Genomic DNA, 17,946 nt, shown 5'->3' on the forward strand with positions numbered 1-17,946 from the left:
AAGTTCAGTTAATGTTGTTCCTTGCTAAGCCTTTCACAACTATTGGCTTAAAGTACCATGTTTGGTACTTAGGACCATCTGCAGAAAAAGAACATATAGAATAAAAACCTCTTAAATTAAAAATTAATTTCTATTTCATAAGCAAATATGTCCTTTCTTTAGCAGCTTGATGGCAAATTCTCCCAGTGTTATGCATATCTGTAAGATTTTCTTGTGGTTTTTGTGGAACAAGCAGTTTTTCTTGTTTGGGTTTTTTTTTCCTCACAGTCTGTTATACTGTACTTCTGATAGTCAATAACAGTATTTTATTGTAGAAAATTTTTTTTTGTCCCCACAGTCTGTTATACTGTACTTCTTGTGGTCAATAACAGTATTTTATTGTAGAAAAATGAACCTACAAACTGACAATGGCTAAGTTTCTTATTTTGCTTAGTATATATTTTGCAATTATTATTATAGTAGGTGCTGTATTGTGTGCTGGCAGTAAGCTTCAGAGTAACCTCAAGAATTTATTTTTCCTTTGAGTCATTCACACAGAAAATGTTAACAGACTCTTGGAACTACAAAGAAATGCAAAAGAGAAGGAAAATGTGTCCTTTCTGAAGCTTGGATACTTGTCTACAAGTACACAAAGCAGTGCACCAGTATCTGCTCTCAGTGTATGTTTTAAAAATTTGTCAAGATATGCAATAGCACAACATAGAATAGACTGTTGAAAGGACAATTATGTTTTAAAGCAGATGTGTCCTGAAGGTACAGCTGCATGGAGAATGCATTTTGTGTTGGTTTTTTTATGTCTGTAATTGTTATATCCCCCTGGCTGATGGTAGCACGACGTAGGTCCTGATCTGACCTGTCCTGTGGAAAAATCCTCTGGTCTCCCAGTGCAGTGGTGCTCGTTGCCAGGGCACTCATGGGTGCCATGACAGCTGTAACCAGGCCACAGAGCAGCTGCTCTTCCAGAACTTTCTTCCCCTGTGCCTCTCTTCCTCCTCCCAGGCTCAGCCTCTTGGTCCACCTCTGCTCCATGCCCCAAAACATCTATGGGAAGGAGACATGATTCTCTCCTCAAGTGTCTGAATGTTTCTGGAGTGTCTCAAAACTGCTGATGATTCCTGAAACCTTCCTTAACAGATTCCTAATGGCACCATACATTTGTATTAACGTATTGACATGAATATTGATATCATATCAATGTCCAAGAACACTGTAATTACTAGGTCAGTTCCTTTTGCAGGCAAATGCACACACACTTAATCAAATTGAAGCAATGATATACACTAAAGATTATTTTAAAATTCTTGCCAGCTTTTGGACAAATAAATAAATTTAGCATGAACAAGGAAAACTTCCTAGAGCTGCTTTATTCTCTTAGGCATCATGCTCCATTCTAACTTCTGTTTAATTGCAGGTATAGCCACAAAGATCTGTCTGACGCATATGTGGCTTTAAGCAATTCCATATATATAATTTCAGTCTAGTAAGACTACCTGTAGGCAAGAATTAGTCATCAAAATCACTAGGAGTTGTGTGCAGTTAACATATTCTTTCACATAGAATATGAGTATTTTCAATCCAAGATCACAGTTTCTATATACTATCTCTCATTTTTCAGAATTTCTTGTGACTTATGAGATCACTTTTTTGTCATGTTTGCAAATGCCTAATGCATGTTAAAAAAACTTGGAAGTGCCTGACAAATAAATAGAAGGAACAGTGACACTGCATAAATCTCTCTTATGAAATGACATCAAGAACAGGATTACAAACACAGATAAGCAGGAAAAAAATCTGTTACTTTTTTGTGTTATTAAATATTATTAACCGAAATAAATTTAGGATAATTTGCTGTTACTGTTAAAAATGTCTTAGAAGAACTGTTGTCAACAGTCAGACCTAATTTGTTAGGTGTTTGCAAATCAGATTTTAACCAATGTATTGTAAATTTGAAGATATTTTTTAACTCTGAAGCCTATAAATTGTAGCTTTTGAATGAAGCCAGGCTGTATCAGTGGACATAGGAGTTATTAGCTTTATGTTTTTCTCCTTTTCAGCACTGAATTTCACATCAAAAATGATACATATGATACTGAAAAATTAAGGGGAAGATATTCTCAGTAATGTTAAATATTCTGTGTGCAGGTCCTATCAGCAGGTACAGCCTGTAAGAAGCTTGTTTATCCAGCAGAACAATCTCCTTATTAGGACAGTGATGTAGTGTGGTTTATTTCATACCCTGAAATCACTCAAGGAAATAACTAAGTGAATGATATTTATCCTGGACCCTGTATTGTGCTATTATATGTACCAAACTGGCAGCATATTAAAATAGAGATCAGGGGCTACAACCATTTATTTGAAGGCAGTTCTGAAATTTCAAAGCTGTTGAATTATTCAAGTGTTTTCCAATTAATAAAATAAAATAAAAGATGATTGCTTCATGATGTGACAATATAATAAAAACATTGAATAGCATTGAATGCATTTTTTCCCCACAGTTGTTTTGAACCACCCTAATTGTAGGTGTTGATTTTGTGCCAGTAGCAGCCATGACTAAGGGAAACATTACATATTTTCTTTGGTCAATGCTCTACTTACACTCGAAGAAAAGAAAAAAAATCTAATTTATTTACGCTTGAGCTAAGCAATATTGTAAATAAAATGGCTATATATTCCATCTATTGTTAATGCTCTTCTTAAAACTCAGGAAGTGAACTTTGATAATGTTAATTACCAGAGTTTAGTAATGTTCTCTCTGGGTTTGCATGTGAGTATAAAATACCTACTAGAAGATATGAGGGAGCCTACTAAGATGGACTGCAGATGATCCTAAGTACACTTTCAAGAGAAATAGCTAAGTCAATAGTATCTGTTCTACATAATAAATCCTTCATTCAACACAAAGGCTTGAAACAGAGTTGGTGTTACTCTGCAATACAGCCTCATGGATCCAGCTCAAGGAACTGGGAACCATTAGAACTGAATATCCTGAGAGAAAAAACATGACTAACAGACTAATAATATGAACCAAAGTGTGCTAACTTAATTATGCAGTGAAAGGCAAGATTACAATTTGATGATAAAGTATGATGAAGAAGCTATTACCTGGCAACTTATATAATGAAATTAGCAGTGCTTAGAGGTGTCTGTTAGTTCACTTTTGGCATGGGGATTTAGAAGCAAAGAGAAATAGAATCAGATCAGAGACAGAATGCTCTTTCGGAATGGTAAAAAATGAAATGATCAAAGACATAATTAAATTCTGAAATAAATGGAAGTTAGTTTCTTAAGTCCTATGGGGAAGTTAATAGTGTAGCTTTGCTTTCATTCACTTCAATTTTTGCAAGAACACAACTAAGTCTTATTAGGACCTTGTAGTAATTGCTAATTTTTATGAATTGTTGGGTAGGAAAATTGGAACAAGGACATATTTCTTTCCCTTCCTGCTCTTAAAAGTAAATGCAGGAAGATACAGTACAAAGATATATGACATTTTTTTATGTGAATTCTGTTCACAGTGGAAATTCATTCTAAATTTGGGGTTTTTTTTTTCCTCCATCTTTCAATGTTGTATGGACTTAGGTTATTGCTTACACAGTAATGTGTGAAGATGTCTCAGTCTTTCGTATTTTGATATGTATAATAAGTTCTGTGGCATTATCCAAATATAGATCTCAAAAATCTCCCAAGTAACAGATCAAAACATTGTCCAGGTTTAAAGTGCTAATACTGTTTTATCTTGCACAGTAGTTTGCATTCAACCAACTCTAGGGTGAGACTTCTGCTTTGCAAAAGTTGATTTTCTAAGCTAGCTATGTATCCAAGCTCTTTTGAAGTTAATAAAAAGAAATGCCAAATTCAAAGACCAAATATTTATATGCGACATAGATACTTATTTTAAGATGAAATAAATTGTGCTTTGCATTGCTTTCTACTGATTAAATCAGAAGCTAATTAGGTAACTGAGACCGAACACCATGTTTTTAAGTGAATTAACCTAACAGTGACTTTCCATGGTTGAAATTCCTTAAAGAAAAAATTAGAATCTTTTTTTAAAGGAAGACATTGTAGAAAATATCTCTTCTCCTTTTGTTGTTTTGATATTCTTAACTAAAAATAAAGTGAAGGAGGGATAGAGGTTGGTGGGGTTTTGATTTTGGGGTTTGATTTAGTTGCTGAGGCTCAAAAAGTCAAACAAATCTAATATTACTTTCTGATTAACAGTTATTGTGGGACAGTATTTGTAGTGGCTGATGCTTTTCAACAGGCAAAAAACCCTTAAAGTATTAACAATTTAAATTAATTTGTAATGTACTTTTAGAAAATAAGGAACTACAATTAAATCTGTTTAAATGTTCTTGAATAATCCATTAAAATTACTGGCAGTAGTTTTCCTCCCAGTATCGTTTTGCACATTTGGTCTTATTGTAAAGACAGTTCCTGTTTCTCCTTCATATCTAACCCAAACTTTCACGCTTTTTGTTCAGAACACAGCTAATATATTTTGAGACTGAATAATACCTTCTTTTATTTACATGGTTGCCCTGAAGATATTTGATTGATGCAATTCTGATTGTTATACCTTACCTACCACATGGTCTCTGTGTTGCACGAATTTCACTCCAGTATTTTATAACTGGTCATGCTGGAGTTACACCAAGAATAAAAGAGCAATTGCTCATTTATCTCAGAAATTTTCAACATTTAGCAATAAATGTCATAATAACTCTGTCCAGTATAGAGAGGTACATGACATTAACACTGTGAAAATACAGTTAATTTTTCAGGGGTCAAAAGAGTACTGCTTGTCACTCAATGGACCTTTTCTCAAATATAATGCTTTCCCACAATAAAGGTTGCTGTGTGATTAGTGCTCTCCAAACTCTCTGACAAACTCTTGTCATTTTTTCTTCTCTTGTAGCTGATGGATGCACTGACTGGTCTGTGGATTACAAGAAATATCAAGTTCTAGTGGGAGAACCTGTTCGTATAAAATGTGCACTCTTTTATGGATATATTAGAGCTAATTACTCCCTAGCCCAAAGTGCTGGACTTAGCCTGATGTGGTACAAAAGCTCTGGACCTGGAGATTTTGAGGAACCTATAGCTTTTGATGGAACCAGAATGAGCAAAGAAGAAGACTCCATTTGGTTCCGACCAACGGTGGTACAAGACAGTGGGCTCTATGCATGTGTTATAAGGTACTATATTTTAATATATTGCATTTTGATTAACCAAGTATGAAACAAGGCTCTTTCTGGTGAGGCCTTCGTGCCAGAGAAAATTTTTTTCTGATTGTGTACTTTTTGCTCTTCTCTTCCTAGTATTCCCTTCCCTCAGGTGTTTGATGCTTAAGTAGAAATTACAATGAATGTCTTGAACATTTTAAATTGGTTTTCGCATAAATTTAGTAATTTATAACAAAATCTAAAATTTATAAGGTGGGTGGGACTGGATGAATAAGTTATGTGTTCCTGTTTTTGATTCTGGTTTCACTCTTGCAATCACTATCCTAGAAGAAAAAGGTTCACATTCAGATTTAATTTCATATGGATTTCATTAAATGGTTTGATTTAATTAAACTTTTTCCTGGAAAAAAATAAAATTGCCATTTGATATAATGTAGTTGCATCAAGGAAAACAGAAGGTGAAATTTCAGCATTTTTACAGACATACATCCTCTAGAATCACATCTGGTTTAACCTGATAATAGAATCTGTGCCAGATGTTTTCCAAAAGTATTTAACTTTCTGATTCATCAAACTTTATCACCATAAACTGGACTAGATGCCACTTCCTGCTTTCTGCAACAGGTGTTCAGCTTCTTTCCTCATCATTAATATGGTTTACACTGAAATATTGTTTCTAGCCCTTTACAGTATTCTCTCTATCTGCATATCTGTAAGAATGGTCTTGCTACTAATACACAATAGAAAAAGACAAAAGCAATTGAGTGGCTCGAAGAGGTGCACTATGCAGCTATTCCAGTGATGCAAGGAAATGAAAGAAATTATTTCACCAGCACCTGGAGATGCTTAGTGCCTGCTACCTTTTTTCTTTCTTTTTGAGTAGAGGGTGGGGGAGCACAGATTGCTGTACGGTTTGTGTGTGGTAAAGGAGATTTTTTTATTAAATAATGTACTTATAAAAACATTTATTTTACGAGCTCTTTACATAACCTCTGAGACATTTCATATCACATCATTGGTTCAATAGCATTTTCAGCATGGTTTTTCTGCTGCTGATGGTTCTCTTAAAAAGAAAACAACAAAAAAACTACAAGTTAAGTTACTGAAGGAGGTTCAGTTATATTTAGATTAATATTTTTTTCAGATAAATATGTAATAGTAGCCTGCCTTTCTTTCTTTCTTTCTTTCTTTCTTTCTTTCTTTCTTTCCTCTTTCTTTTTTCTTGTTGAATTACCAATTCATTTTAAGAAGAATATATCTTTTTACATATATCATGTACGCATGTGATTATCAGAAATCCTGAATACTGACTATATAAGGAAATCTTTGCCTTACTGAAACAAATGGTGAGCAAAAAAAAAAAAATCAGTGATTTATAAACCCTGTGTAAGCACCATTTCTTCATTATCTTGAACAATGTAGAACATATTTACAAATGGGAATTGCTATTTGATAGTGCCAACCATTTTTGAAATCTCTCTGACTCTAGGAAGGGCTTTTAGGGTGGCCATATAAGAAATATTTTCATTTCTTTACACAGTTTTAACCAATTATTATCTTAAGAAAAGACTAAATGCTCATATAGCGACGCGATACTAAATCTGAATGAAAATCAGAAACAACATAAAAAGGCAAATATCTGAAAATTAAATCTTATAGCAGTTTATCTAAAATTCAAAAACATGTTGTTCCCTAGACCTGCACAAGATCCTTGCTTACATTTATTTGTGTTAGTAACAAAGGAATCTGATGGATAAGAGATATAAGCTTTCTTAAAGGAATAACAAATGTGCTAGCAAGAGTCAGAAATAAGTCTCAGAAGAGCCTGATATTCTATTCATTCCTCTAAGTCAGTATCATCACAGTGGTAAAGTAATTAACAGAAAAAGAGCACTAGAAAGAAGTTTAAAATTACTCTAAAGTAATCTGGAATGTAGATATGCAAGTTTTCATTATTTGTCTATATTGGGATGCTTTTGAGTGATGCCAAGATGTCCAGGTTTCTAGCATTGGCCCAAACAAGGAAAGCAGTTTTGTGACCGTTTAGCATATAGCTATTCATAGTCCTGTGGCAAGAAAGCTGGAGGTGGTGGGAAAGAAAAACAGGTAAAAATAAGGATAGAAGGTCTGGAGCACAAGTCTTAAGAGGAGCAGCTGAGGGAGCTGGTTGTTTAATTCTGCAGAAAAGGAGGCTCAGGGACAACCTTATCACTCTCTATAACTGCCTGAAAGGAGGTCATAGTGAGGTAGGGGTTGGTCTCTTCTCCCAGGTCACAAGTGACAGGACAACAGGAAATGGCTGCAAAACACTGACTGTGGAAGAGCTAGGTTAAAAGTTGGACTTGATGATTTTAGAGATGTTTTCTAAATTTAATGATTCTACGATTCTAAGTCAACAACTCTCACAGTCTCTTGAAGTTGTGTGCAAGTTCAGGAAAAATTTATCACACATGAGATGGACCTTCCTTGGTCCTTGTCTTGATGTTGATTTGTTTTTCAGGAGTAGGGGAAGCAATTTACTATCCTTCATTATTTTTATACTCCATTTGTAGGCTTCTCTGAGCCTTTTCCAAGGTTTTTCTTTTGAGAAAATGGTAGCCGTCACAAGGAATCTGTCTCTTATGGAGATTAAGGTTTGATGCAATTCTGTTTCAAATGCAAGCTCGGGAGGCTAGTCAGACATCCATAAAATTTTTCACTGTGACTTAGGGATGCCTTAGTGAGCAGAAAAAGCCTTCAGGCAAACATTAGGAATTTATACAGGTTGGGTAGCAGGAGCTTACATTAAGTGTCCTGCACAGATGGCAAAAGCAGTTGGTCCTGGAAATAAATGAGATCTGGGATTTTCTTGAAGTCAATGATTGTTGGAAGTCAGATGATTGAAATCTACTTATCCTCCACTCTCCTGTCCTGCTGACACTGCAGGAGGTCAGCTGTCTGACATTAGCATCTTCATTGTACATGATAAATACCTTTCATGTGCATTAGGACAAATCAAGTGCCTAATGCTGAGAAGATAAGCAGGGTACATCTTCTCATTGTGAAGCTGGTATAACCAATGCATAATGATAAATTCCAGTGTTTGTTTGCTATTTGCTTGGTTCAATGGCAGCTTGAGACTGAAAGACAAGCAAGCAAACATGGTGATGAGTAGAAAAAGGAGTGATATGATCCTTAGAGTGGGTGGAGTTATGAATTGAAGGAGTCTTGTAGGGCTAGATGTAAGCAAGTCTAGAACTAAAAAGGTTTCTCCAGATAGTTCTTTTGTGTAAGACTTCATTAAAGGATATATTCATTTATACTGAGGGGAAAACAAGAAATGCCTGTTCTTACACAGAATAGGGGAAGAATGTTGATATTGGAAAAGATGTAATGGACTGAGGAGAAGGCATTGTTAATATTGCATTTTAACAACTCTGAATTTACAGGAGTGGCACAGATAATGCTTGAGGGGGGAATTATTTAATGAAAATCCTTTTATGTGATACCGTTTCTTTTACTCCTAATTATTCTGTTGTTGAGATATTTGCTGAAATACAGCAATGCAACAAATAGCTTAGTCTAACTATAGCTTCCACTATTAGAGATTTGCTTGTTTTGCCCTAAGAACACTATCAGCAAACTAGTTTTTCTTGCCCTTTGATTGTCAAGGTTCTTCCTGTCACAACTAAAGTAATAATTCTGACCAAAAAAGTAACATTTCACATCTCATTTCAGTAAAATAGTAAAATATGACTGTGATGTTTGTTTTTGCATCTATAATTTAAGTGGAAAAATCCTAGAAGGTAGTCAGGTTGCATTAATATTCTTTTTTTTTTTTGTAAAAAACATTGTTTCTATTTTGTTAAAGAGTAGGCAGGATTTTGTTCCTTTTAAACTCTACTTCTAACTTCATCCATCTTAGAAAAAAACAAAACTCATTCAACAGTATGGAAGAAGTGACCTGTCAGGTACCACTTCAGCCAATGTGGGAGAAGAGGAAATTGCAATTAGAGTTAACTCCATATAATAGATATTTAAGTGAAGGATAGAAAGTGAATGCTAGAAAAAAGATGGGAGACAAAGGCAAAGAACTAAAATGACTTGTGCTTATTTTCAAAACAGTGGCATTCAATTTTTTTCATTTTTTTTTATTTGCTCTTAACATCTTATTTCAAATTCTATTTTGAATCTCTGTCCTGAAAACACTTACCTCTCTGTTTATAAGCTGTCTGTGAACATCAAATTCAGTTAAAGCATCTAGATTCTAAATTGTTCTCTTTTTTAATTCCCATTGTTCTCAGGCCAGAGAGCAATTTAGCTGACATTCAAGTCTAGCTAAGCCTTAATTCCGTTACACATGGATAGGTGTCTAACACTGTTTTAAAGGCTCTAGGAGCATTTCCAAAACATTTGCAAGCAAATCACATATATGGCACTAGATCTGGAGGAGTTTGAATGTGGAATACATTTGGGTAAGCCACATGCCACTGCTCACCCACTCTTAGGTAATTAAAATGAGCCTTTTTGTGGCTTTTCAGGTAAACCATTTTCTAGGCTCCATCAGCAGAGTGACAGCTACAGTAGGGGTTTAGATATAGCAGAGAGGTATATGAGTGTAAGTGGATGACAGAACTGAAATTTAAAATGCATTCCAAACTAAATTATCTTCATTTGTGTGTTCACATCACATACACTGAAATGCACTGGCTGATGTGAAAGTTAAGGGACATTTCTCTGTACTTAGTGTTATGACATGAGACTGGCATTTTAAAATATTAAGCTTATTTGAAGAGTCTGTAATGTAAGAAAGTAATGTGATTGAATTAATTTATAATCTAAATCCTTCTGAAATGCAAATCTAAAATAGTGGTTGAGGCTCACAAAATTCATCAAACTGACTTTAAAGCTATCAGTTCAACAAACAAGACTCTTAGCAATGAGATCAACATTTCCAAAGTTTCTGACCAAATAAATATTACAAATCCTGCTTTAAAAAAAAGCAAAGAAAAACAGCAGCTGTGATTCTTCATTCAGGCTCCCAGAAGTATCAAATATTAGATGATCTGTGGTGAAGTTTTGCAAGACTTTTTCAGAAGGGTCGAATCTGAACGGTGTGTGTGCCATAACCCAGAAAGCTTACTAATACAGTAGAAGGACTGAAGAGAACCTGCCTTCTGACTATTTTCTGGAGCCACAGTGATAAGAATCACTAAAGATGGGAGGAAGGTGCTATGTTTTCAGGGTGTCTTTGAAACAATTCAATCAACCCTTTCTTCCCACAGCAATTAGACTATTTCTCCCAAACCAAGACTGATCTAAAGCAGTCCTAGAAACACTGAGAAATTATTTCATGGTCCTTGTTCAGATCCTTCCTACTCTTTCGTCTCCCTTCATAAAATCACCAAAAAAAACCTCACAAAGAACCCAAAGTGCTCCAGCCCTCTCAATATCTTTGTGGCCCTTCTCTGGACTTGCTCTGACAGGTTCACATCTTTCTTGTGCTAAGACCCCAGACATGTATGCATATGTATATGCAGTAAATAATAAGATTAATAACTTTGAGGTCCAGATTCAAAGCTACTCTCAATTTAGATGGCATGAACATAATTATTGCATGTTACAAATAACAGTCAGCAATCCCCAGCTGTGGTGTGTTATTAAATGTCAAACACACCCTCATGGTAGTAGATAATAGGCAATGACAGTCAGAGACAGTTTTATATTACATCTACTAAAGTAACTGTTTGTGAGTATTGTTTTTATTATTCCTTTTCACTAAGTGCTAGGGAAAGGATAAGGTAAATAGACCTTCTGGCTTTGTATCTCTTTGCCACCTGAACAGAGCAGATTGTCAGACTCAGAAACCCTCAGATCTTTCTACTGAAATACAGACAAGGCATATATGGGATGCAGTGTCCTCCAGTATGTTGCTACATAACACTAGTAACAAAGTGTAAAACTCAGAAGATGAGGTTTCTAAACCAACGTCTTTACTTAATTCACTACAGGAGCCTTGGACAGGCAATATTCCAGGACTGACAGGCATTAGATTTGCCACTACTCCCAGCTGAGCTTGAAAAGAATATTTTGAGAATTTGCACTTAAACTAATGATGCAGGGAAAAAAAAAAAAAGAAAAAGCTTTACCTGAAGCCACTGTTCTGGCTTCAAGGCACCTGAATTCAATTTACTTTCAGAAAAATTCTTTCCCCAATAAGCAAGGGGTTATGCTACTACCAAATGCAGAATGTGCAAGTACTTTTCAGTAGAAAACTGTTCCTTCCCAAAGTGTCTGAATTTTGACTGAGATTCTGACTTCTTAGTCTCTGGAAATTGTGTGATAACTCCAGTGGGACCTGGATTTGCAGTTATCAGTCTGTATTAAAATCTATAGAGCTGTTAAAAGATACAAACACATTCTTTCCTTCTATCATCATTAATCTGTTGTCATTTGAAGTAAAATTCAAGTGTTGCTTGAAATGTCCTTCATAACCATGTAGAGTCTTGAATGTGGGAGTACTCATTTAAGCTGCCGGAACTCAGGAACTGCATCTAAATAAGTTGCCCATGGAGTAAGCTAAGATTCTTCAGCTGCTCATGCAGTCATGCCAAGCATATGTCATTTAATGGTCTCTTTCATTCAGTCAAGGTTTATTTGAGAGGAGTTAACCTAAGGATAGAAAATTTCAGTGAGCTCTGCGGTGAAAACAACTAGCTCTTTATGAATCATTTGGCCTAAGTTTTCAGGATGGGGCAGAAAAAAGAAAAATAATTTCCCTGGGAGACTGCAGCCAAATATTCTAGTTTGAAAGGTGAAAGGTTAATTAAAAAGTTGGATAGTGGAGTGATAAAAGTGTATACAAGTTTATAGGGAAATTAAATCCTTTATATTCAGTTCAAGATATGCAGTAAGTAAAACCAGGACCTACATACTGAGTGGTAAGACAGAATGAAAGATTAGATCAGAGAACATTTACTGGGGATTGCATATCCAGAGTGCCAAATCAGAAAATGAAGTGGCTGAGTGGAGGAAAGGCTGGGGGAAAAGAAGTGTGCTCATGCTATTTAAAGATAACATTGTAATATAGGCACAGGGTGGCAGGATTAAGGAACCTTTAATTACTGCATTCCTTTACATCTAATTTTATACTTCACATTTTTTGTTCAGGTATTTTAAATATACAGATTACATGGCAGTAGAGTTACATGGGCTTGATTTTAATGGGGTGTGCACACCTTGTTAAAATTAATATGTTATCTTCCACTTTTCTGTCCTATGAATTTTGCCCCAGTCTCTGTAGCACTATAGGTAGAAATGTTAATAAGAATTTTCATTGATTTACTGCAATACAAACTTATATTGTGTCCTTGTCCTTTTTAAAAACTTCTCTAAGATGGCAGTGAGATTTAATAGGGACACACACAGCTTTCACATTTCTAGGTTGTGCTGTTCTTTAGGTCCCCAGGTAAAGAATGAGACAAGTATCATAGAATCATAGGCTCAGATGGGTTGGAAAAGATCTTGCTGCTACATGCCAAAATCCCCTCTCCCCAACAGAATTCCTTCACAGTAGCATTGCTTTCAAGTTTGGAAAGGAACAGTCCCTTTTACTGCTGACAGCAATATCGCATTGATCCATGGCCTCAGTCAAATGTGAACTGTTATGATACACTGACAGTAAATACTCCATTTCTGCTTATTAAAATTGCTAATTTTTCCATTTGGCTCTCAAATGCTGAATAAAGGCAGTGTGCAGACTCCTTTATGGGCCTCAGGAACACCCTATGAGGCTCAAGTCTGTTCATTGTTCAAGAGATACTATATTAGATCAATTGTCTGGCCTGAAATATTGTCCATTGCTTTCGAAAAACTGTTCGTTTTTTCCACTATTAGTAGATTTCCTTATCAGGGCAGATTTGTGTTTGTTTATTTTTTTGGAGGGGGTAAGTTTATTTAGGGATTAGTCTAAACCCATACAGGTCCCAGCATTAGACTTGTTGGTCACAGGGAGTCTTCAACAGGGAATGAATGTGAACAACTACTCTGTTAACCTCTCATATTGCTCACCAGAGAGAAAATACCTAGCTGTTAATTAGAGCAATAAACAAGCAGTGTATGCAGTAATGTACAGTTTGTATGGAGTGGTAAATTTAATCTGTACTTTCCTATTCTTTATGAGAAAAATGTGCCCACACATGTTTAAATCTTGTGAATGTTTAGTGCATGAAGAACATCAGCAAAGACCAAATGAAATTATATCAGCTAAAACAGGAGAGTTTGGATGAATGTGCCTATAGTCAAAACAATACAACTAAAGAGCTTAATCAGTAAATGCCAGTCAGTGAAAGAAATAAGATGAAATTGCATGAAAAAATAACATGAGAAAAATATGTTCTGATCCAGATTTTTCTGAAGGCATTCTTCAAGCACTGAGTATCAGTCCCTCAGTCCCACCAAGGCAGAACATGCATGGCTGGGTGCTGAATGAGTCAAGCTGTGCTGGACAGCTGAGTCCCTGCTGTATCTCACACAAATGCTTGTAATAAAGTGATTCACACAGGACAGTGGGTTTTGTCTCATGTGGGATATGGAGGATGTCCAAGAATGTATGTCTTCCCTCTGTAATGATGGGAGGGGGGAATAAATACATGGATGAGGCTCTGTAGCAGACTATGGTTTAACATTTTTGTGTGACACGGTACAGTAGATACTGCATTCAAACCTTAACTTTGGGAAACTACAGCAAATCCTGCTGTCAGTCTCTTCTCAAAGTCTCATTTAAATGGTGACTTTAAATGAGCAATGTGCTTGTGTTTCAGTCCTTTGCTGCCACTGAGAATCTCATTGACATGCAGTACTTCCTTTGACCGTCATGTTTTGCTCTTTGCTGTTTAGAAAATGCATCAAAGAATTTTAATTTGAGTGACAGAATAACCATTATAGACTCTCTTGTTGTAAAAGTGTGAAGACTGCTAAAGGGGGAGTAATGTTTTTGAGTGAACAGCTACATGATTAATATAGTTTTGTGCATTTCATATGTACCAGCATCCAACTATTTCTGACTCTACAGTTCTATCTGGAAGACACATGAGTGTCAAAGTGATGTTTGTTGAAGTACTGTATACCAAATTTTCAGATTATACAAGTTATAATATTGAAATTATATAACTTAGTTAAATCTGAATTATATCATGGATGCCATTTCTTTTAACAGTATGAATAATCACTGAGAATAGTATGATGGATTTGATTTTCTGTCAGGAAAAAATATTTAGTGTTACGGGACCATTATCTGCTACTCAAGAACAGTTATGCAGCAATTGATAGAAATTAGTATGGAAGTAATTTTCATGTGTGAATTTTCAGAGTGAATTTGGTGTTACAATATAGATAACAATTTAGAATACATATATTCATAACATACAGTGAAATAAGGGTAGTTGCAGGTATTCTCTTCTAGATCATAGCCCAGTTCTTCTAGTATGTAGTACTCTTATAGAGGAAAGACTATTTAAGTGGATTTAATCAGTTTACAGATCATTGCCTTATTTAATTGTAATGATTTTGAGCTTTAGGGAGACTAAAAACATACTGTAACCACCTTAATCATGCCTTCAAAATAATTTTAATTTCAGTAAAGAAAACAGAGCAAAAATATCTGGCTAAGCATCTAGTAGCATTGGGGAAAACAAAGTCTGATCACTTATGCACTGCTGTTTTGAATCCAAGTGAAAACAAGAATGTAATGTATTAAGTGCAAAGTAGAGTAGCATAAAACCAGCTATTTTACAAAACCATACTGTGATCCATGTTTTTCTGCTTTCCTTTATTGTGCAAACACTACTGTAGCTGCCACTACTGCAAACTCAAAACACTAGTAGACAAGGACATTGGAATTAACTTGAAAATTGTATTTTCCAAAAAGTTTAAGTGCATAGTCAAGTCTATAAATATGTAGCTACTTGATCATTGTATTATATGCATTTCTTTAATGAGGAAATATTAGGAGTTCAGTTGAAATCAAATATGTATTGAAGTTCACCAGTTATGTCATGTCCAGCAGAGGTAAATAATAAACTAGATCACATCCAGGAAGGTATGAGGATAAGGTTGAGAACCTTGTTAAACAACAGTCAGAGATAACCCTACTGTATTTTTGTAATGAGTTGTTTAAACATTTCAAACCTTCTCTGGCCATTACAGATTTTCTTTTTCTAGAGAAAATGTACAACCATTCCTCATGACAGATATATGCAAGTGAGGCATCTGGTAAATTAGATAGTTGTAGACACTGTTTTTAATTTTAATAATGCAAGCCTCTTCCAAAATGTGACTATTTAATCCCATCATATATGCAGCAAAATTTCTAGAACAGAGAATACTTCACATGCACAGGATGAGGAACTCTGCCTAGGTGACTCTTTCAGTGACTGAAAAGGTCTACGGAGTCATCATAAATAATGCTCAGACATGAACTCCTGTTTGATTTCTGCATTAATTACCCTAAATCTGTGACAGAGATAGGAACATCATGTAGGATGTCTCAGCAAAAGGCAGGGTGAGGTTCTGTGGCAGGAAATGTGAGCAATATGCACTCAGGCTATGAACAATGACTCATTTATGACTAGTATATTCAAAGCCATTTACTTATTAGTTTGGTGAGTAGTTCATTTCCTGGAACACTTAAATTGAGTAAAATTATCTTTGTAAAATACATGCTACAACTCAAACAGAAGTGACATTCCAGTACTAAAATCATGCATTTCATAGTGTACATCATGTAGGTGGTTAGACTAAAGGATTATAGTATGCTCCCTTCTGATGTGAAAAAAATACAATCTTTGACAATTGAACTGCAGTTTTAGTCCTCAGGATGCAACCTGTTATTATTGTGAAATAGATCCTTCCCTGAGAAGGAGCCTAAACCAGTTATATCCAGGAAATTTAACAAGGAGCCTTTGTAGGCCTGAAGATAATGATGAGCATAATGCTATGAAATAGTTTTTGATATTGTTCTAAAAGTGTTCATGTCTGACCAGTAGCCTTACTCTTTATACATGTTCGTTCATTCATTCTTCATTGTTCTTTGATTAAATCTTTTTCTGTAGTGTAGTGAAGGAGGATATGATGTATGTATGATAACATGCAAATGTCCAGTCATGCAAGATAAGAAAAGAAAAAGAAGCTATGAACAGCAAAAAGAAAAGGTTCCAAAGAATTCCAGGTCTTAAGATATATTTCCATACATCCTTTGGAGAACTACACGAATTCTAAGGCAGATCATTGTAAATATTTATCAAATTTTGAATTTATATGAATTTGTCTCTTGTTGTGTGTTACTTGTGTTCTGTACATAATTCATACTACACATGAAAAGACAAAACTGCATAGATAATTTTAAGAGTTGCTTCACTGAAGTTAATGGACAGGAAGCCAAGGTAGCCTGCACATTTTTGAAATGAAACAAATTATGTGAATAGAATGAATGAGGTTGATTCATTGTGGTTTTATCTGAAAATGTGCTTTTTGTCTTCTGCATGTAAGAGCATGTGTAAGGGTCAAAAATAATGTGAAATCAATTAATATATCTTATATATGCATATAGACTCATCTTCTTCAGATTGGATTGTGAAGAACATTGCAGATTACAAATTGTGTCATTATCACAACACATTTAAAGCTTTGAAAATAAGAAAGGGGGCTTATAAATAGAAGGAGCTTATAAGAAGATCATGTTGTCCATAAGTATTTTATTTTTGTCAGAGTAGCAGTAAAATTCATGACAGTGGAATTTTCAGACAACATTCAAGAGCTTTATGCATTGATTAAATTTATTGGCTTTGGTCTAGTATTTAATCAACCGCCAGAAAAATTTATTGCCTAGCATACCCAAACAGCATGGATATTATCCATTCATCTTACTAGTACAGACAAAAACAAATGCTAATGTTTTTGGTGTCAGCAAACTAAAAACTTGAATGTTTTAGCACATGCATACATTGTTTGTGTATACATACATTTGTATGTGTTCATAAACGTCAAGATAGGTTTGGGCTATCATGATGCATTGATAAAGACAATTATACTCCTTAAGAACAGTTGTCTTCATATTTCTCATTATCAAAGCTCAAAATTTGTAGTTGAAAACTTAAATTCAAGTATGAATAATACACCTTTAAAAAATCATGGCATGCACTATGTAACACTGGACTTGAAAATCCCTTTAAACATGATTTTCATGATTCACTTGCAAGGTCTAAATGATAAGCTTTCCTATTACATTTCCTGTTACAATTTTTAAAACTGCAATCTATTGTATCTTCTGGCTGAAACTGGATTCTTCTGAATTACTGAATTAATTTCGATGACAAAAGAAGAGGCAAACTTCCAAGTCTTGAGGCATCAGCCACACAAGTTAGAAGGGAAAAAATGAAATAAAATACCATATTATCCTCTTTTATCCAGAATAACTAATGGTTGGATTCAATGGTCTTAGAGTTCTCCTCCAACCTTGATGATTCTATATCTATCCTTGTTGAACTAGATAATATAGACCTGATATGAACGATGTTATTGTGGGGATATTGGTAGCTTTTGTCTGAGTTTTTTGTTGGTTTGCTTGTTTGTTTTGTATAACAAAATGTTGTTGAATTACCATGACCAGCTGTTCTCTCAAGAAAACAAATTTCTACCAAATGAAGAGTTAAAATAGAAACTAGAGATTTAAAGAGAAAACCAGGCATTATTTCCTGTCATATTCTAGTGCAACATCAGT

General features: G+C 34.9%; 1 protein-coding gene across 1 annotated transcript in view; it reads left to right on the forward strand.

The window, feature by feature from the left end:
- Nucleotides 1–4,921: 4,921 nt before the first annotated feature.
- The window catches only part of LOC103800539 (interleukin-1 receptor accessory protein-like 1), a gene marked incomplete at its 5' end in the record, with an annotated part of 41,541 nt that continues 28,516 nt past the window's right edge, over nt 4,922–17,946 (forward strand). The window contains one exon of the mRNA XM_009072918.1: nt 4,922–5,201. Coding sequence (XP_009071166.1) covers nt 4,922–5,201 — 280 coding nt within the window. The remainder of the gene's footprint in view (nt 5,202–17,946) is intronic.

The sequence above is a fragment of the Acanthisitta chloris genome, unplaced genomic scaffold (genome assembly GCF_000695815.1).
Source record: "Acanthisitta chloris isolate BGI_N310 unplaced genomic scaffold, ASM69581v1 scaffold64, whole genome shotgun sequence".
NCBI classification, from domain to species: domain Eukaryota; kingdom Metazoa; phylum Chordata; class Aves; order Passeriformes; family Acanthisittidae; genus Acanthisitta; species Acanthisitta chloris.